At 34.0% G+C, this 22,517-nt stretch overlaps 1 protein-coding gene across 1 annotated transcript in view; it reads left to right on the forward strand.

Annotated features, from left to right (window-relative positions):
* The window catches only part of Fap (fibroblast activation protein alpha), a 70,684-nt gene that overhangs the window by 21,773 nt on the left and 26,394 nt on the right, over window positions 1–22,517 (forward strand). The window contains exons 7-16 of the mRNA XM_076866120.2: window positions 1,905–1,977; window positions 2,655–2,775; window positions 3,811–3,965; window positions 5,989–6,092; window positions 8,181–8,316; window positions 11,309–11,353; window positions 17,504–17,608; window positions 17,707–17,777; window positions 19,472–19,525; window positions 21,173–21,297. Of these exons, the coding sequence (XP_076722235.2) occupies window positions 1,905–1,977; window positions 2,655–2,775; window positions 3,811–3,965; window positions 5,989–6,092; window positions 8,181–8,316; window positions 11,309–11,353; window positions 17,504–17,608; window positions 17,707–17,777; window positions 19,472–19,525; window positions 21,173–21,297 (989 nt within the window). The remainder of the gene's footprint in view (window positions 1–1,904; window positions 1,978–2,654; window positions 2,776–3,810; window positions 3,966–5,988; window positions 6,093–8,180; window positions 8,317–11,308; window positions 11,354–17,503; window positions 17,609–17,706; window positions 17,778–19,471; window positions 19,526–21,172; window positions 21,298–22,517) is intronic.

Genomic DNA, 22,517 nt, shown 5'->3' on the forward strand with positions numbered 1-22,517 from the left:
TATGTTTAGATTTACCAAATTTGAAAGGATTCCAAAAAGTGACAGTATTAATATTTTAATTATGGTTTGTATAAACTTTAAAACCTAAAACCATATTAAATATTTAGCCTGCCTGCGGTGAATGTAATCAAACCACTATTTGTTTTCTGTTTTCTGCACAACTGTCTAAAATCTCAGACTTTTTTTTCTGATCAGGTGAATACATTATAAGATGAGTGATGGATGAAAAATTACTTGAGATTCAAGATATGACTGAATGCCACCAATTCTGAGCATCTTTCATGCCTCTACAGACATTCTTTAGCACAGAAAAAATTAATATGGTTCTAGTTTCAAGCTAATTAAGGAACACCTAGAAGATGACTGCCTTTGTAAAGTACCGTCATCCTCCCTCTCTCATACTCTAAGTGACTCAACAACTGTTGTGGCTTTCCCATCATGAAGAAGTATTCAATGCGATTTTCAGTTTGGTGCTAACTATGTAATCCCATGGACTAATTCCACCTGGTACAAAAACTAAGTCAGTGTTACAATGTCAAAGGTAACATGAATACTGACTTGAAAGAGAGTTGCAAACCAGGAGAATGTCCTCTCTGAGAGTCATTCCCCGATTGTGTCCTCCCATGGTTTTCATTTTTTTTCCAAACCTCCCCAAGGTGTGGCACTCAAATCCTGCCCTCCAGTGACCAGCATTCCCACTGCCGCATCCATGGTTACCTTTCTCCAAGGTGGAGATTTTTCTTATCAAACCCATGCCTTCTCCCTTCATTGCTTTCTAGGTATCATGTTGCATGAACTAATGAGTTAAATCAAGTTAATACGTGTTACAGGACTTCACAGGTGTCTAAGAATTCAGATAATAGGAAAGGAAGAAATATCAAACATGTATCAGGTCCAGGGTTAGAGAGAGATTTTGGAAGAAGGAACAGGGAATCCTTCTTGATGCTTCTCAAATTAGACTTTGGAGGTAGGTCTTGCTGTGTGGTTCCACAAAAACTGTCTTGATGAAAGTATTAATACAATCTTCAAGAAGTTTAACTTAAACATAGCTTCCTATGATTCTGTAACATAAAAATCTGAATGTGTTCTTGCTAAAGAACTGCAAAAGCTCCACAATACAAGCAACTCAATGGAGTACTTACAGAACGACTCTAAACATCGAAGTGAGATTTTTGGCCAATAGAATATTTGAAATTTCTCTACGGGTGGAGAACTTTGCAAGCTTAAGGCATACTGCCCAGTATAAGATCTGTTTTTCAGTTTAGCTTGAGATCAGATGTTCCTTTCCTTTTCTGATTTTAAGTCAGATCCCTGGGGAGATTGTCAAATGGCATCTTATTTTCAAAAATTTGAAATGCATATGCATTCACAGAGATGGGGGTTGTGAATGAGAATGTGGAAGAGCACATATTAAACTTCAGCACAATTATAGAATTTCAGAGTTGGAAGGCACTTCAGCCACCATCTTAATCTGGTGTGTGCAAATTTTACAGTCTCAGGGGTTAAAAGACTTGAGTTTAATTTGGGGTCTGCCAAAAACTAGCAATGTGATCTTAAAAAGTCATATCATGGATCTAAACCTCTCAACTGTCTTCTATAAAACAAAGGGATTCTATCAGATAATCTCTAGAGATATCCCTATGGTCTATAAATCCATTTACCTCACTGTAAGGTCTGAAAACTGAAACTCAGGAAAGTTAAGTGACTTATAACTAGTGGAAGGAGGTATACGGCACCCATATCTCCAGGAACAGAGACATTTCTTAGAATTGTCCTTCATTTTTATGGCTTGTTGTTTTTTTCTATTTATGCAGATTTTTTTTGTTGTTGTTTTTGCATTGAACAGCAAAGTTCCTTGTGTTTCTTTCTTTCTTTTTTTTTTTTTTTTCTTCATTTCTTTCTAGAGAATTTGTAAAAGGATATGAGCTTCCTCGTCCAATTCAGTATTTATGCTGGTCGCCTGTTGGGAGTAAATTAGTAAGTGTTTAAATTATAGAAGTGTTTAATCATTTAAATAAAAGAGGAGCCATTTGATTTTGGCCTTTGTTAAATTTCCCTGCCTAAACGGAAAAAAAAAAAATACATTCATGACTATTTTAGTGGTTAAAAACGGGAAGAGTTTGGATAAATTGAAACCCATCTGAGAATTCCGCAAAATCTCAAGCTCATGGATAGACTTCTTTAAATATCGCAGTCAAAAACTTTATCCTTATACTCAGCCAGAATGCGTTGTGCCAGAAAACTCAGGAAAAATATGGTTTTCACAAGTTTCCCAGACTAGCTTCAGACAACATGAAATTTTGTCCAAGCTCTTATTTAAGGACTCTAAATAAAGATTAGATCTGGCTAGCTATTAATATTCAGAGTTTATCTGACTTTCTGTCAATATGTATAACTACTTATTTGGGTAATAAAAACAAGTATAATAGTAGAATTCATTTTTTATTTGATGTAGATTTTTAAAATCATAATCAATGTTAATGTGGGCTAATTGTTGAGGTTTTAAACCTATTGAAATATTTTTATTGGGAGTCTTTTTTGCATTTGAATCACTACCCTTTATAAAGGTATTAGTGAATAATTAAATCAAATATATAGCCTTTACTATATTTGTTAGGAAATTTTCCTACTGACTAGCTTACCACCACTTCTAGGTATACGTCTACCAAAACAATATCTATTTGAAACAAAGACCAGGGGACCCACCTTTTCAAATTACATATAATGGAAAAGAAAATAAAATATTTAATGGAATCCCAGACTGGGTTTACGAAGGTAAGCTGTATTCTCTTTCTACTGATGCTGTTTTAGGCTTTAATTGAAAACTATTTCATGCATTCAGCAAAATTAAGATGAGTGGCATTTTATTTTGTTAAGTGGTTGCATTTCTAAAAGCTATTTTATTATTAGGTTATGAACAATATATGCATATTTGAAAAGAACTAAATCTTGTTATCAAAAGACTGGTAAAGTTTATTTTTACGAACATTACTTCAAAGTAATAGTAATAATTTATATCCCAAGAAGTATTTAGTCCTTAGGTACTGTGTTAATCTTTTTATGTTTGCATTTTCTTAAGAAAGAAATCTCCCCCTGTCCCCAAACTAAATACTGTCTATGTTATTTTGTAAGAAAATGTTCTTAGTTGTTTTTTTTTTTTAATATTCTCTTGAATTTTGTCTCCATTCTAGGTCATGTAGCACTTAACTGAAATTTAAAAGGTCTCTAATCCCTGCCTTTATGAAATATATGTATATATAAAAAAATATAACATCACCAACCCCATTTTTAAAAATTTCCAGGATAGAAAGTCAACTTTCAGGGGGCTAGTGGTAGAGCACTAGCCTGGCATGTGTGAGGCCCTGGGTTCAATCCTCGGTGCCATATATAAATAAATAAAATAAAAAGATCCATTGGAAACTAAAAAAAAAAAAAAAAAAAGGACGTCAACTCTCAATGGCTATCTCCTCCCTAGTTAAACTAGAGTTCTCCCTGTTTGGGCAGCTTTAGGTTAGTATAAAAGCCAAAAGCTGCCCTAAAAGGAAAAACTAATTATAGATAATATGTTTATATTTTATTTTAAAAGTTACATTTCTCATTAATGTCAATTGCTAACAAGACTAATTCATATTTAATATGGCATGTAAGTTTAAACTGTTCCTCTTAATTCAGACTATTTATTTTTGTAATAACCGAAGTATGTCATGTGTCATATTCAGTCCAAAAATAGCTATTTAGAAATGATTGCAATGATTTTAAGAGTAAGAAGTAATTGTAATTAATATAATAGTACTTTTTTTTTTTTTCCAGAGGAAATGCTTGCTACAAAATATGCTCTCTGGTGGTCTCCTAACGGGAAATTTTTGGCATATGCAGAATTTAATGATACAGATATACCAGTTATTGCCTATTCTTATTATGGTGATGAGCAGTATCCTAGAACAATAAATATTCCATACCCAAAGGTATGTTGACTACTTTCAGCAGAAGCCTTCATTTCGTTGGTGTCAAAATGAGCAGTCATTACCATGAGTGGAGGTGGGATCAACATGTTCAGAGAGCTTCTTGTCCTTGTGCATTGTAAGGCAAACATTGTGCTGTGCTCTATTGTTGATGTGGACATCTGTTGCTTTGGACATCTGGTTGTGCTGGATGAAATAGACTTTGCAAAATCCATTGCAGAATCTTTGAGAAACATATGGTCTAGATCATGGAGGAAAAACAAGCTTAACTTAATTTTAATGTTTTTTTTTTCATATTTCATGCTCCAAATTCAGGGTAAAGTTCTGTTTTGCATTTCCCTCTTGAATTCTCATGTAAATGCAAACTAGAATGGGAAATGCAAATGTTGAATTTGATGTTTCTGTCAGGTAGAAGCAGGCATGGGTTATGGTCTTTTGTGGACATATAGTAACATTTGTGAACCTCAGTTTCTTCCTCAAGGAAATGAAAGAAGTGGACTGGGGTAAGTGCAGAGTTTTTTGCATAGCAAACATTCTAGCATTATTATCGTACATTCCTTCTGTTCAGGCCCATAATTACAGAAAAAGGACCTGAGTATATAATAGAAGAACAGCCAACTCACAGTGAGGAGGTATTGCAACCTAATTTCAATTTAAAGAAGAAATTTAAAAGAAATCAAAGCACAAATCCACCTCTTGCACGAGGAATTGGGTATGATTTTAGGATATGGCTTTGTCTTCTGTTTCCTGTATTTTTTTCTTCTTGCCAGGCAGAACGCTGTCATGCATGGACCTAATGGGTACCTGTATGTGCAGGATGATAGTGTGGATCTGCACAAGTGGACTCAGAAGCAAGACAAACATGCAACAGAAAAAAATAGAATTGCAGAAAGTATCATGTTTATATTCAAAGTAATTTTTAAGAGATCAGTAGATAGGAAATGAGTATTTAGATAGGAGACCCTTCAAGGGCTATTGTAGAAAGTTGGAAGTGTTTGGATGTGAGAAGCCTAATACTTAGGATCTAAGACATAAAAGAATTTAAATCTTTGAAAGAGTTTATGGGAGTTGTAAAAGATCAGGAAATTCAGAACTGAGGAGCCACTGACACTGACTAGGAATTTTGGACCCGCGTTCTTATGTTCCTTTGAACATTGGAGTTGCTGAAACATCTGGCATTGGACAGAGAGACAGGAATATCCCAAAGAATCAAGGATTTCCCAGCCACACTTGGGAGGTCCTAGGAGAGACTAAACAGTTCTCTAGATGAATGCAATCAGCACTGAGTCATGGAACACTGAGTACCTAAACTTTGTGGATTTAAATTTTATTATAACTGTAAGATTCTCTCTCTCTTTGCAGTAAAATAACAGGAATTCTAAGAAGCTGTCTAGGCAAAAGCTATACTGTCATGTAAATTTTAGGCATGCCATAGCACAGGAAGTACAAAACAAGAAAAGTGTAAATCCCATGGACATTTTATTTGGAAGCGGAATTTTCCTAATCTTTTGGGATGCTAGCAGTAGTAATACAAGCAGCTAGGAGACTGAGCATTTGGTGACTGTCCTAATCCAAATTACATGGCAAAAGCCAAAAGTATGTTCCATTTATTTCTTTTCACTATCCTAACAAACCAATCTTCTTCTCTACTCCCCTTAGCACACAGATATATGAATGTTATAATAGTGAAAGAACTATCATGAAAATCAGAAAAGAGAACACAGATTGAAAAACTACTTTTTCATATCCCAAACATTTTCCACTATAAATTGAAGCTCTTTCATTAAGCACTTAAAATGTATGTTCTTACTCCAGTTGACAACATTTGTAACTGCCCTGAAAAATAAAACTGAAATGAAGTTCCTGGTTAGGCAATAAAGAGATTAAATCCAACGTAATATACTTAACTATATTAAGTTATAAAAATGTGTCTAAATTCCTGAAGTGTCTTTAAAATATTGGTGATAAACGGAATTTTGTGAATTTATATATTTCCTTTTTTTTTTTTTTTTTTTTTTTTTGGCAGGCTGGGGCTAAAAATCCTATCGTTCGGATATTTATTATTGACACCACTTACCCTCAGCATGTGGGTCCTAGGGAAGTGCCAGTTCCAGCAATGATAGCCTCAAGGTGATTAATTTCAGATTTCTAAATTTTAACTGAATTTTATCATGTAGAAACTTTTTAATCAGAATTTTATACTTCTTTTCTAGGGAGTTTATGGATGTGCATGCTATAAGCTCAAAAAGTAAAAATTGCACACACAATACAAACTTACTTAAAAATCATAAATATTTCTTAAATTGTTTTTTTAAAAGTAGCCCTTTTACACATATAAAAGGGACTACACTGATCCACCTTTATGAAGCTTTCCTCAGACTTTCAATTGTCAGCTCAGGATCAAAAAGAAGATAGTAAAATTCATGTATGTCCTCAGTCTCAGGCTTCTTTCAAGTGTGGTTTAATTTCTCTCAAGCGAAGGTTTATAGATTTATCATGTGTGGTCATATGTGCATGATAAACAAGAAAAGATAGGTTAACCCTCTTCAAATATAAGGATTTTAAAATTTTTATTTATTTATTTTGCTAGAAAGTAGTTTCTTTTCAATTTTCTAATCCTAGAATTATCTACTTGGGGATTATTTATAGACAGACAGGAAAGTGAAGTATTCTCACCTCCCCAGCATTAGACCTCATGTAGATTTTCTCTGTTTCATCCTGATTACAGCAAACTTCCAGTCCCACAATCCATCCTCTGTGGTCTCTTTTGGTTGAAATGATAAGGGAAAGGTGTCCCCACATGCTGGCTGCTGAGGTTTCTTACCTAGCCTCCTGCCTAGCAGACCCAGACTTTGGCTTCTCCAGCCTCGTGAAGGAAAATCAGCTAGGGCCCAGTGATTAATCCCTAATCCAGAAAAGAACCACATTGGAGGCCACTACTGGCACTTGCCTAAGTAAATCCACTCTTCAGTACTAAAAACAACTTTAACTTTTCAAACTATCTGTTCTTCCTCACCCCAATTTAGTTGATGGAAATGTGACTGAGTGTATCATTTTTTTAAAAGTCATTCTCCTTAGATGGTAAATGGAATAGTAGAAGCAACATCATATAGAGTTAAGAGGCTTGTCTGAACATTTTTAAAAAACAATATAATAATAGTAATAACTCATCCATTTTGAACATATATTATTTAACAAACATAGTCTTAAAGCACCTTAGTTACTCTTAGCTAATCTTTACAGATTTAAAATTAATACTTTTGTTTCCATTTTATATAGAAACAGAAACATAGAATGGTTAAATAATTGGCTTGAAGTTACACAACTAAGAGGACATAAAGACAGAATTTGAGGCCCCAAACTCCTTTCAGTTCTGTGGAAGACTGCAAAATTCTGTGTTTCATTTCATTTCATTCTTTTATTTATTTATTTATTCATCTATTTATTTATTTATTTCAGTACCAGGAATTAAATCTAGGGGCATTCTACCACTGAGCTATATTCTCAGTCCTTTTTATTTTTTTTTTATTTTAAGATAGGGCCTCACTCAGTTGCCCCCAGGCTGGCCTCAAAATTGCAATCATTCTGCCTCAATCTCCAGAATAGCTGGGATTATAGGCATACTCCACTGCACCAGCTCTGATTCATTTTACATTGACATTTCCCTATTTACAAATCATCTTCACATAATCTTTGCTGCCATTCATTGACATCTAGTATGTACCAAACATTAATATAGTTATTTCATATCCATCATCCAGTTATTATATTAACCCAAATTTCAATACCTGACTCTTATCACAGCTAACACTCTGCTTCTAACACAAACACGCCTCTAGACAAAAGTGGTTTTGTCAAAGTAAAACCTCTTTTTACACCAAGTAGACAGCAAAAAAAAAAAAGTGATTCCTTGCACAAAATACAAAGTTTAATGCTTTTCTCCATTCTAGATGGACCATTAGCTTTGGCCTTATGTCTTCAATTATTAACTAAGATGTGACTATCCCAGAATGGAGAGAAAATGCAAGTGAAATTATTTTATTAGGAGTCAGCAGATACATTTAAAATTCTTTTCAGAGAAAGGAAATTTTTATCTTCCTTTTCTGTTGAGCAAATATTCCATAATAATAAGATAAATTCTTTAGAAAACATAAAATAAGAAATTATTTAAATGTGATGTGTTTATGGTGGTGACTATCTGTTTTGATTTATTTTCAGTGATTACTATTTCAGTTGGCTGACATGGGTCAATGATGAACGAATATGTTTGCAGTGGCTAAAAAGAGTCCAGAATGTATCTGTCTTGTCTATATGTGATTTCAGGGAAGACTGGCAGATATGGGATTGCCCAAAGGTAAGGTATATTAATGCTAGAGATACATATTTCTGAAGACGAAAGCACAACAGTAGAAACACATTTATAGCTAACATGTAATATATAAAGGTAGAATTACTGCATCAAACTGCAAAATGCTTGGCAAAAATATACTCTGTATTCACAAGTCCACCATTGCTTTAAATGGATATTTGTTGCTTTCTCAAATGACTTTAACCTTGAAATTGGGTAGAGAAAAAGACTAAATGAGGCAGCTTAACACTGGGAAAATCAGGTATTTGGTTCTCAATTAGGATGGTCATCCATCCTTTTGCAATTATAAGATTGGCAGTCAACAAAAGCAAAATAATGAAGATAAAAACATAAAGTGGTTCTACTATGGAAATCAATGTGTTTTAGACAAGAGAAGGAGAAGAATTGCAAATGGGGCATGTTCAATTCAATGTCAAAATTAAAAAGTAAAAATTCCAAAAGAAATGAATATCAAAAGAAAGCCTAACATCCTCATTTTAAATCCCATGTGGATGTCTGAAAACATGACATGAAATATTAGATCAAATTATCTTATTATCCATTTATCTTAAGGAAGTACCCCACACCCAAGGGGAAGAACTTGAAAATTAGAGACAGATTTACTACTGAGATTTATTGTTTCCATTGCTCAAATCTAAACATAATCTATTGACATGAATTAGTCAGAAGCTTCTTTAACCAATCTAAAAGTTTTAAAATATTCTGGCTCTTAAGTACTCATATTAAAGACTATGAAATTCAAAATTTCTTTAAATAAGAAATTTGATGGGTTCATTTCATGAGATTTCTAATTTTGAAGAAATGTTTCATTAAACCAAATATAGAATAAAGCTACTTAAAAATAAGAAGAAAAGCACAGAGAAATCATAGAAAATCATTAAATTCAATCTAGAAATTAGGACAATATGTTTTACATTGAAAAAGTCATATGACTCTGTTTGAAAATGTATTAGGGCTGCAATAGTCAACATTACTCAAGCTGAAATATTTTTAAAATCACTACTGTGTTTGAAAGAGACTTGGCTGATTTTGATGAACTATGCTAGCTTATTTTTATTTTATTTATATTTTGATATACAAAGTAGAAATATTTGGCTGTATTGATTGCTCATAGGCAAAAGTATAAACAAACAAACAAACTGACCTTAATTATACTAGTTGATTTGAAACCATTGGTCTGAATAGTCAGCTTTGGTTAAAAATATCTTCAACACTCACTAGATCTAGTGATTAGAAACTACTGCCTTAATTTTGTTAGCTTGAAAACTAGGAGATTTATTATTTAGACACAATTTTTAACTAATTAATATCTTTAGTTAAAAACTGGAATTGCTTTGGTATCCAAAATTCTAATTTATAAAAATGTGAGATAACATTAACCTAAATTTACAGAATATCAAAGATGTTCATCCAATGAAGTATGGAAGTCCCCGGAATAGAAACATTCTTGCCAGAAATGTTATTACATTTAAAATACCAGAACTGAATAACCATAGGATTTCTAAACAACCTCTATTTCAGAATACTATGAAAAATATATACAACACATTTTCAGATTTGAGAACAATGGTGTTGCATTTTCCAGCAAACATACTCATGACCTTCACAGTGTTTGGGGTTTGAAAACCAATAATATTTAAGGTTAGAGGACTTATCAATAATTTATTGATGTTCAGAGCCATACAGAAAGCAAAGAATCAAAAGAAACTGACAATAGATACTTGTAATTACAATTGTGAGATATATTAAGAAATTTATAGTTTGAGACACTAATATCGTCTACATTATTGTCCTCTCAAAAGAGGATTAAAATGAAGTTTATCTTTATGATTAAAAATGAAGAATCAAAAAACTTTCACTAGTTTTTCAAGTCTTGTCTTTTTTTATTCTCTATAGAAAATAATACAAACTGTCCTTAAAATTTATTATTCCTATGCCTTTTTTGGCAGTACATCTTCTCATGGTTCTCCTACATTGTTAACTATTCTTTTCCTTTCTAGTTCTGCTGACTTTTCTAGACATCTTATCCTCCTATTTAATGTATTTGCAAGATAGGCTGTTATAACAAAACAACAACCTCCAATGATTCAGTAGGTTAATACAGTAGAAGTTTATTTCATATCCATATACCCATCAAATAGTGAGTACATGTAAGAGGAGTGTGGTAAGGACTGGGAGAGGGGATGCTCTGTTCCATATAATCATTCAGGAACCCAGATGATGGAATTTCTGCTAGCTTCATTTGTGGTTTTCAATACTATTCTAAAGTTATTAAAATTGAGCATCAAGATCCAGACATAGGATTGATAAAAGAGTGGAGGAACATGAATAAGAATTTTTTTTTTTTTTTTTTTTTTTTGGCTAGGTCTATAAAGAGTCTTACTAATTTCAGCTTATGCACCATTGGCTAAAACATATCACATGACCACATCCAACTGCAAAGGAGGCTGGGAAATGTAGCATACTCAAAGCCCACCCAAAGGAAGAAATAGCTCCTGATTATCCTGCTTCCTCTATCTCAACTCTGTTTGGGTAATTTTATCCACATCAGAGGTTTCTGTTACTACTTACCAACATTATTTATAAAGATTTCAACTTTTAAATAGCTGTGACTACATTTTCTCTACTTCATCCTCACTACCAAGACCTTCATTTGGTTCTTTATTATTCTTTTCCCAAACATGACTACAACATTCCAGTTGGTCCCCTGCCTCCTTCCATCTTACCTATTTCTAACCCATTCTCTTTATCATGTTCAATATCTGAAACTAGATCCAGCAGGTAAAGTACCCATGTGTATACAGCAGCACTGTTATATAAGATTTTTAATAGAATCTTCTTAAATTCAAAATTGAAGATAGTTGACTAGCTATAGGACTCTCTGGCCAAGCAGTTAAACTGGTCCCAAATGTCCAGATTATATTTAGGAAAAAATATTCTGCCAATACCATGTTTGATGTGATCTTTTGTCTTTCAGACCCAGGAACATATAGAAGAAAGCAGAACTGGATGGGCTGGTGGAGTATGATTTTGCTATCATTTCCTTATATTTTAATGCCACTTGACAGATTCTCAACTATCAAAGGACTCTCTACAATGTTCCCAAACAGGCACTTTTTGTTTTTCAATTGATACACACACACACACACACACACACACACACACACACACACACACATACACACACACACACACACACACACACACACACTTTTGAAAATGGGTCTAAGTTGCTGAGGGTCTTGCTAAGTTGCTGAGGCTGGCTTTAATCTTGCCATCCTTCTCCTGCCTCAGCCTCCTGAGTCACTGGGATTACAGGCATGCACCACCATACCCCGCTACTAACTGATAGTATTTCTTAAATACAACAACATTTAATCAGTTTGCAAAAGAAAACACAATCTTAGTCAGATGGGCTAAAATCATCTTAATATTTATACCATTTTAATCAAGGAAAAATAGAGACATTAGGAATCCTTGTGAGTTAAATGCAAACTATCTCTTAATATATTTCATATAAACTAAACTGAATTTCATATATGCATATTCATATAAGCATTGACTTGGTATCAAATAGGCAAATGTGTTTTATTATGATTTGTGATTACTTATATCTGGAAATTTTGGGTAGACTGTTGTTTGGTGATATATGAGGAATTCTAGTGTAAAAATCATGTTTTAGTGAAATATACCAATTGTATCTAATATTCTATAAAAAGAATACAAAATAGGATGGAGAATAGTGAATGTGGTTTGAATGCTGAATACAAAATAGGATGGAGAATAGTGAATGTGGTTTGAATGCTGTCACTCACTTATCACATACATGATTTAAGTCAACTAGCATTTCAGTTTGGGGATGCCACTTTTTTTGAAATTTGGACACATTATGCAAAAAAGAAAATGTTTAGGGTCAGATTTAATACATTGACTCATGACATAAAGACAGTAAAGAATTCAGAAGTCAATTCTAAGATCATACATCTTTAACAAATTCTAACTTAAAATGGCCAGAGAGAAGGAAATAAAAATTTAAAAAATATATATTCAGGTATTAAAAATTCTTAGTTGAGCACTTTTCTGTATCCAGTAATTTTTGTCTTACAGGCTATTATATTTATGCTCAGCCTTTAATAAAAGATATTTCAGGTTTATTTACTAACTAGGGACTTGTAGAACTTTATTAATAACATACAGTAATGTAACTACACTCTGAGGTAATAAGAATTGATTTTAAAAAGTCGAAAAGTTCTATTTTAATACACTTTTTGCCACACTATTATGTTATTACAGGAAAACATTAGCAATAACCAGTGGGGAGGAAAACGATTCTGTAAATTGTCTGCTTTCTTGATTATCAGAAGCTCAACCTCCAGAAAGGTCATTCCTATTTCTAGATCAGCATTTGAAAATGTGAAGAATGAGGAAAATCAAGATCCTAATTCAATCCCATTGCAAAGATTTCTAATAAAGAATTGGAAGAAAGAGTGCTTAAAAATATCCTTGTGTTCTTCATGATGATAATGTTATTAGATTTATAATAAGGTAATATGAATGATATGCTTACAAAAAGATCAGCAATGATGCAAACAAACTTCTCAAAGATATTACCTTAGGTATCCAGACCTTGCTTCAGAAATGCTGAAGTGCCCAAAACTCTCTGAAAATTTTTAGAATACACCTTTTGAAAGATCTTGAGATCAATTGCATCTTAATTTTTAAAGTTCATATTACAACAGACTTGCATTTTCCAATAAGGGCTGGATGAGTGAGTGAATGAATGAAGGAATTGCCTTGTAAAATTATGGAATGTTTTTGAAATACCCCTAATGGAGTACATATGTTGTCCTGTGAGAGAAGACAGGACAACATTGAATCAGAAATCATGCCCAACTAAATTTAAAAAATAAGTGAATTCTTTACCGGGAACATGTGATTTTGTGCCAGGATATTTAATGTTTTAGAATTCTGTTGGGAACAATTTGTTTTTCTTATGTGTTAACGTCAATCTCTTAAATTTATTGAATAGTCAGTAAACCTTCTAAATTCCAGAAGAAGAATTCTCAAAAATTCTTTTCACTGGTAGCTTTTAAGAGTAAATTCACACCCTCTCAATGCATCTGCCTTATAAATTCTGATATGCTCTTGAAAAAGTCAGGCCACAATTTTTATAGAGTCATAATATGTTGCATAGCTTCCTTTGATCTCTGCTCAAACTAGTGACTGAATGAAATTAACCAGAGAAGATCTAGAAATGTATATGTACTTTACACATTTGTTCAAATAATATTTGATTTTTTTTTTTTTTTGAGGGAGTGTGGTTTCTGGGAATTGAACCCAAGGCCTCACATATGCTAGGAAAATGCTTTATCACTAAATTACATTGCCAGGCTTGCTTAAGTAATATTTATTGGGTCTTAAAAGTATATAGGCTAGTTGTATTAATGAAAATTTTAAAGCAGTTTTAGAGAAGGGTTTCCTTTAGAATTTATCAAAGAAATTTAAACTGAAAAAGACTTTTGAAGATCATCTATAAATTAAAAAAGAAATTAGGGCTAGAGGTACAACTCAGGAGTACAGCACTTGTCTAGCACACATGAAGCCCTAGGTTCAATCCCCAACACTACAAAAAAAAAAAAAAAAAAAAAAACTTGGTAAGAGTAATTAACTTGTTAGTTGCAGGCATAGGAATTAACGAATGGGTTTCCTAAGTTCTAAGAATTTTATTTACCACTTTCTTTTTTCAGCACTGAAACATTTTATGTCTTAACTTAAGGTAAATAACTGTACTCTTTGGTATTTTGTCAAAGAAATAAAGAAATTCACTCTAAATAAATTGACTTTTTCCCTTTAAAGAGCAGACCAAAAAAGGGAAAATTTAACAGAAGAATCTAGAATTTAATCCTTTATATCTGGAGAACAAGCATTGAAAGCATATTGCTTAGACTGCAAAATCACTATGAAATTATTTTAAAATAATTAAGGACTACATTACTCCTTCTTTAGGCTGTTGGAGAAACCTCTTGGTTAAAAACAAATAAGTTTTCTACTTGATGTTGGAAAGCCTTTGCTTTTGGTTGAATGTGAACTCAGTTTAGGCATCAGCTTTACGTCATTTAACCACTAAGACAAGATATGACATGGTGGTAAATAATCTCACTTTCCAAGCAAAACATTTAAATGGCTTTGCACTTCACATTGAGATGAGCAATTCATCAGAAATTCTAAGCATAATAAAAAGGCCAGTGTAGGGGCCTTGTTAAAACTGACAACAGCCTAGCTGTGTGGCTTATCTGGGTCCAGGTGTGACTTGCTGAAAGAAGCACTTAACTCAGAATGCATTAGGGGCCCAGCTCTGGCCCAATGAGAGCGGAAATATTTCACACTCTCTTTACCTCACCCAAGTTACCCCAATCATCTAAACCAGCTGTTCCACAACCAAAGAGGAGAGAGAAGATAACAGTCTTTGCTTAACAGAAAGATTCTTCCTGTTTGCCTGATTCTGGTATCTTAAAATATAACACTCCACCCAGTTAATTTTTTTTTTATTTTCCATAAAAGCAAAATTTTAGGTTTTAATACAGAAGAAAGCCTTTTCAAAGTCTCTTAATTGACTACAAGTGTGTGGAGAACTTTTTTTTTAACTGTTACCTTAACCCATTAAATCCTAATTTTTCAATTCTGTGACTATTTCAGCAAAATTGATACAGAAACATTAAAATAGTTTGGAGATCATAATCTACAGCTTATACATATTACTGTATTAATTAATATTCTATTATAGTATAATTATATACTGTTGTATAATTATATATAATTGTATTAGATCATATCCTAGAAGTTTTGTAGGTGTTCCTCATTTATGACAGTGCTACAAAATGGCTTAAAGTATTTTGTGACTCAGGTTTCATGTTAGTAATTAAGACATTATAAAACCAATTTTTGTCTTTCACACTAAGGAGGAGGACATAAAGAGGTTACTAGTAGGCAATTATATCATCTTTAGGCTAAGAAGACAAAATTTCATTCTGAAGAAACAATTTTGGTAAAGACCCAGATAATAATAAAATTCCATTCACAAAAATTTCATATCAGTTTTCTTTACCTGGGTCTCATGACTCATAATTTCACTTAATTGCAAAACCCTACCAGGATTGGTGTTTATTATTAATAAACAAGCCTAATGAAGGAATCCTATAAGGAGACAGCAATTTTTCATTATTCCATTTTCCATTTTGTTCACCGTTTATTAAAAGAAAAATTTTAGATAAATTAAATTTAGCAGAGATTATTTGAGCAAAGAATAATTTATGAATCAGGCAGCACTCAGAATAGAAGAGGTTCTGAAAGCTCTACCCAAGAATGTGAGCAGTGAACTGAGACAGAAGCAAAATTGAGAAACCCCAGCTGGTTGCAGCTAGGAGTTTGCTTTATTGGGCCCTGTGTGATGAGTTGCCTGCCTGTGATTGGCTGGTTGGGGTTAGGTTGTGGTTCATCATATACAACTCAAAGTGTGGAAACAGCCTCAAGCTAATAGCCTCCTCCTAATTTAATTGTATAGTCAGTGTGATAAGACTTAGGACACTATATTAGTTTCCTAATTGTTATAATAAATTACACAAACTTGGTGGGTTAAAACAACGGAATTTTTTTCTTTCATATTTCTGGGGGATAGAATCTGAAATCAGGTGCTAACAGGGCTGTGCCCTCTCTTATCGCTCCAGGAGAGAATCCTTCCTTGCTTCTTCCAGCTTCTAATGGCTCTAGGCAACCCCTGGAATTCTTTGGTTTCCAACTACATCACCTTAATCCTGCTACTGTTCTCACTTAGGTCCGTTTCCTGTAATTCTGTGTCTCTCTGTGTCCTCTTTCTTGAGAACTCCAGAATTGGACTTAGGGTACACCCATTCAAGTATCATCACATCTTAGACTCTTATCCCAGGAATTAACTTTAGTGGTACTTTATTCCACTAACTCTATTCATCCTACTACAGATGCATCAAATGTGCTTCATATTAATGTCATGTGATTACAATCATTTTAAGAAAAATAATGATTAATATTAACAAAAGTCATCAATATCAGATCACACATGCAACTATGATTAAGGAAATCGACAGTAACTTCTCAAAAATGGATGTCAGACTAGGTCTTAGTAGAATAAATGTTCATAGCTAAAAGATGTTGGTGTTTTTGAATTTTATTAGTAATTTATTTGTTTAGTTTTGTTGCTTGGCTTAGCTCTAAAAGTACTAAATATCTTCGTCCTCTGTCACATGGAGGAACATCAACTAGAGAGATTTGGTTTTAAATTATTTAGGAAAACAGCTACTCTGTATCAATAGAATAATTCTTTTCTTGTGTAATTTTTTTTTACAAATTTGTGATCATTTTACAAATAACAGGAGATGGAGGAGCATATCATTTTTTTTTAATGGGAGAAACATGATAATACTGGTTGAAATTTACTATGAGGACATTTGCAGGATCTCAGTTTTCTATACCATTTAGGATGTTGCGGTGTGGCTAGTTCTGTTCCAAGGTGCATTTGAGTGTCTAGCATTCCCGATGTAGATGTAATAATGTGGTTCCCAGCAGGCACTCAGGAAGGTTCCCTGGAAAAGGTCAAGCTAAAACAATAAGGTCAGGTTTCCTGAGATTCAGAAGTAAACCTCCCTCATCGTGGATAACATTTTTCTCTGAAGTACAGAATCCTCTCTTCACCATTAAAATCTGTGGCTAGCAGGTGCTATTTTAATCTCTAAAATGTCTCTATTCAAGCATTGCCATTAGTTGCTTGACATTAGACAAGTCAGCTTTCATAAGAGTCACACTTTGGTCAAATATCTCATTTTAAAGTTTGGTTTGGTTAAATATCAACATTTATTTGTGATTCTTCATCCCAGAACATAAAAATTTAATCAAATTAAATATTATAAAGTCAGGGGTATATAGTATCACCCAGCAGTAGCTGGCATGTGTGAGTGCCTATTTGAATCTCTGGAAAAGCTGTCATCTGGAAAATTGAAATTTCAGATGTGAGTGACAGAAGATGGAAGCAGGAGGTCAGGCACTCTGATTCCTACAAACATGACCATATATTGCTTTGAAAATAATCTATGGTTTTAGTTCAGTTTGTCTTTTGAACATAACCTCTGTTAATTTCTTTCAGTTCTTTGTTTCAACACCAGTTTTCAGCTATGATGCCATTTCATACTACAAAATATTTAGCGACAAGGATGGCTACAAACATATTCACTATATCAAAGACTCTGTGGTACGTTCCTTCCAAGATTTATCTCCTCAAAGATCATTCACTTGAGGTTGCTCAAATAACGCTCAGATTCACACAACATAATGTTTGTCTTTTTATAGGAAAATGCTATTCAAATTACAAGTGGCAAGTGGGAGGCCATAAATATATTCAGAGTAACACAGGATTCACTGTAAGTACTGCATGAAGCACGATGCACCATTCAGGTTTTAATTGGCACCGACCGATGGACGTAAAAATGATACTGCACCATCTCTTCCAGTTAACTAAAAGAGCATTTCTGTTACTCTGCAGTTTAGTTCAGATGGCTATGATTTCATTTAGGATTGCATTCTTTAATAATTAGCCAATACTGTTTCCTTTGGGGAAGAATTTTCAGTAGACACTTTTATTCTGATATTTGATAGGTAATTATATAAAAGTCTAAAAAGTTTAAAACAACAACTAATTCTGAAGCCAAGTGTTACTCTTCAGCACTTGAAGCAATGAACAAGCTTCAAAATTCAATGGGGGCAGAGGGTACAGCCCATTGATATGAAGAATATTTTGTAAATATTCATTATTATCTAAGCTTAATATTATCATCTATAATAGCTATTCATTATTGAGGAATTACTATGTACCAGATATTGTAAAGTAGAAATAATTTTCTCAAGTTTACAGATAAGAAAACTGATACTCAGAAAATTTAATTAACTTGGCCAAAAGCCACTCAGTTAGTTAGTGACAGATGAAGATTCAGACATAAACCATATTAAATCTAAGGCTTTTGTTGTTATCCTCCAGTGGGGATTTTTTTCTTTTGGTTATTTCCTTCACAGTCCATCCTGAATACTGCCTATCATTTTGAAATAATCATTTATGATAAAACTTCTCTAATCACAAATGTGCACTTCCTGACTGTCACAGAGTTTCCCCTTAGTACTCATAAACTACCTGTCATTATCTCAAATTCATGGAGCAAAAGGTCAGCATCATTAGCCAAGCTCACTGGATAGACACCTGTCAAAAGCCTATTGCCAATATGTGGAATTATTTGAATAGTGGGCAAAGGAGTTTGGACCTTATATAGAACAGCCATTAAAATCTCTACAGTAAGGGGGTTAAAAAGATAGAAACAGATGGGAGATTAATTTCATTTATGATGGATTTAGGAAGTAGAGAAAATTGAAGACAAGAAGACCCACAAATATGGTAAATGGCTATGATACCAGCTACTGAGGCTGAGGCAGGAAAATCACAACTTCCATCCTGGGCAACTTAGCGAGACCCTATTTCAAAATAAAAAAATTAAAAATAAGAACTAGGGAGGCAGCTCAGTGGTAGAGCACCCCTGGGTTCACTTCCCAGTACCAGAAAGAAAAAAAAATGACACAGCTGTGGTCAAAATGTTGAGCTGAGTCCTGAACTTGAATAATGGCAATAAAGGGTGTACACGGAGGACAAATCTACTCTCCTTTTTTGTGTGACACTTAGCACTATGTCTGACACAGAGAACCAGTTCAGTATATATTTGTTAAGTGGAGGAGAAGATATAGAAACCAATAAATTGTTATTAATCTTGGAAAAGGAAAGCCATAATATTAATTTAAAATCATAGTTTATATCAAATGGCTCATAATGAATCAAAATATTATATATCTATAATAAAATGAGTGCTAGCATAATTCAACCTTTCTCTGATGATTTAGAATGCATGGTAAATACCCAGAATTCAGTTATAAATAACAGTGATATGTGCACATAACTACCAATTAATAATTTTATTAGGTGAATGCTTACCTATATTTTATATTCTACTAATATTAGTAACAATACTATGATCATTAATCATCAATATGTAACAATTTCTGAATACATTTTCAGGTTTTACTCTAGCAATGAATTTGAAGGTTACCCTGGAAGAAGAAATATCTACAGGTAAATCATGCCACTCCATTCTTTTATTTATATATATTAATAGTTGAATAAAAATATATCATAATCCCCAGGAGTAGTAGGAAACTTTTTGAAGTGTGAAAATTAATAAAAATTATTTATAATATAAAACATTCAGGGAATGTTGTTTTGTACTACATCAGAATAAAAACAAAACATACATTTTTAGTCATTTTAAAATGTTTATTTTCAAAAGGAGAAAACAGTAAATTGTAATGTCAATACAAATACTAAGTGTTATTTATATGATATTAAATAGTTCAACAGCATGTAAAGGTAATTAAGGACATGATTCACTTAACACACATTTATTGTGTACCCACTATGTGTCAGGCATTGCTTTTGTTCCCATAATGTGTGGTTTATTTTACTATGGTTCACTTTGGCATAAGCCATCTCTCTTCCTGCTTTAATGCTTAAGTGCCGTCTGGTTGTCCCTTTTTGACTGGAATGGTGCCCTCAACACTCCTTCTGGATGTAGAAATAGAAACAATAGTTACCATGTGCTGGTAGTTCACTATATGCCAGGCACCTCTTTTATCTGATTTGCATCTATAATTTTATTTAATCCCTACAACTCTGAGATATGTAGGGTTGTTAGAGCCACAATCTGTACCTGGACATATTAATCTCTGAGCCCTTGTTAATTCCCTCCCTTTCATTTCCAATGATACACTAAAATACGAACATGAAAACTGTGAAGAAGAAATAAGAAGTTTTCCTGTGTCATATTCCTCTGTTCCCTCCTGAATCATGCCCTTCCCTTAGCTGTTGGAGAGCATCCTTATTTGAAACAAGCCATGTTTCTGTTTACTCTCTACCATGCCCAAAGCAAGGTCAGGGGACAGCAGAAGGGACTCTGAGGTGGCACAGGTAACCCTGACAGCCACTATGGGGTTATGGTCCTGCCTGCACCCTGGCATAACACCATCTATTATTTCCCAAGTGGGATTCTAATTCTGATGGTTTGCAAAAAGATCCAGGAGTCTTATTAAAATCAATAACTGCATTCAGGAAACACACTGAGGCTCTGCTGAGGTGAGTATAGGGCCACCGTGGAAGGTGCAGGTTGACTTGGCTAGAGCTTTGACGAAGGAGCATTCTCAGTCTGAGATTCCTCAAGCCCAAATTTCTGCTGAAAGGAATGAAAGGTGTAAATAACCATGGCTTCTTATTTCTAATTTTCTTGTTACTGTTTTCCCTTCCCAGATTTATGATTAGAACAGGGACCCTTTTCTTATTGACACTGCCAGGTTTTCTTGGTATGTTTTGCTGTGGGTTAGAAAAAGAGATGGGGAAATCAAGAGGTATGGATTCCCAAACCACTCCATAAAGTGGTTATGGGAAGTAACTACCTTACTTCCATGGGAAGTGTTAGACATTTATCCTACTTTGGGAAAAGCACACAGGGCTTCTCCCTCAAAGTTTATGCCTCTTCAGGCACAAATGGATCAAAAATCAAGCTACATCAAAATACTGTGATTCCCCTTTACTTTAAATGATATTGGCAACCGAAAAATAGAGTGGGTTTGATGTCAATATGTAAATTAGTCACTTTACATGGAGTAGTACATTTTGATAAATACAATCTCAAAATTTTAGCTTAGTTTTATTTTCATTTCCCTCTAGAATTAGCATTGGAAGCTATCCTCCGAGCAAGAAGTGTGTTACTTGCCATCTAAGGAAAGAAAGGTGCCAATATTACACAGCAAGTTTCAGCGACTATGCCAAGTACTATGCACTCATCTGCTATGGTAGGTGATGGCCTCACCACAAGCACTACCATCCCATTCCACTGTCCTCACCCTAGTCACCACCAACTGGTGTGTTCCCAGCTTCAGTACTGAGCCCTTCTTACATGTAAGGCTCCTATCTAATGGCCAAGAGAAGCAACGAAAGCAAGAATGGAAGGTACTATTATCTCCGCTGTTAAGGAAACAGAATAACTTGCCAAAGGTGTGCACTGTGGATAACACCAGCCAGATTGAAGCAAGAGTCTGTTGCTTCTAAATCCCATGCTCTTAACCACCAAGGTCCACAGCTTCATGATGCTGTATCCAAACACAATCTATCCCATCCATAGCAGGGGAAATATTATAAAAAGAAGCACTCTCTGGTAAAATGGTTGTGGGACTTTGACTTCATTTGCTGGAGAAATTTCAAACTCCTGCATCCAGTAGAAAGAACAGTGGCCTAGAATCCCAAGATCTCTCCTTGGAGGCCAACCTTCTTCCAGCTTCAGTTTCAATGGGTATAGAAAATGAACTTTTGTCATTCTGTATACCCTTTCAAAACTTGAATGACATCTTAAGTAATTGATTCAAGTACAAAATAATCATTTCCTGCTTGTTCAGGCCATTTGTATATTTCATGAATAATTTCTACCCTAATAATTTTATTCTATGCACAACATTTTATCTTGAAGAGGTGACAAATAGTAAAACAGGCTAAGATAACAACATAGATCCTTGAAATTTGTTGAGATCTTAATAGTCATCGGAGAGATCTGGAAAACTGGATTGGAAAATTTCTGATTTGCCCATTTGTGTCTCCACCCTCTAGTTAATCCCCAATTTAGGGGTGGGGATTAGAGCATTTGGCATAAGATTATAGGAAATGCCTGCTGCCCTTGCATTTCTGGTATTAACTCCCTGTGTTGAAGTACATGGCATGGAGAACATGTGGAATCTCTATTTGGGATCCCTGCTCAAATGCAGAGTCCTCTGAAAAGAGAACCAGTATGAAGGCCACCTGACATGCCATTTCCCTCAATCCAGCCACCTGGGCCTAGAACCTGAACCACAGTTCATTTGACTGTGTGGACATGAACAAACATTTTAACCCAAATGCCTCCTTCAAAATGACACGTGATGTCAGTTTTAAATAACATTGTCATAAAGTGTTTTGGTCAATGGTATCTTTGAAATGTCAAGAGATTGTTGTTCATGACCATATGTGCTGATTGTGGCTATGG

Source organism: Callospermophilus lateralis, chromosome 9, assembly GCF_048772815.1.
Source record: "Callospermophilus lateralis isolate mCalLat2 chromosome 9, mCalLat2.hap1, whole genome shotgun sequence".
Taxonomy (NCBI): Eukaryota; Metazoa; Chordata; class Mammalia; order Rodentia; family Sciuridae; genus Callospermophilus; species Callospermophilus lateralis.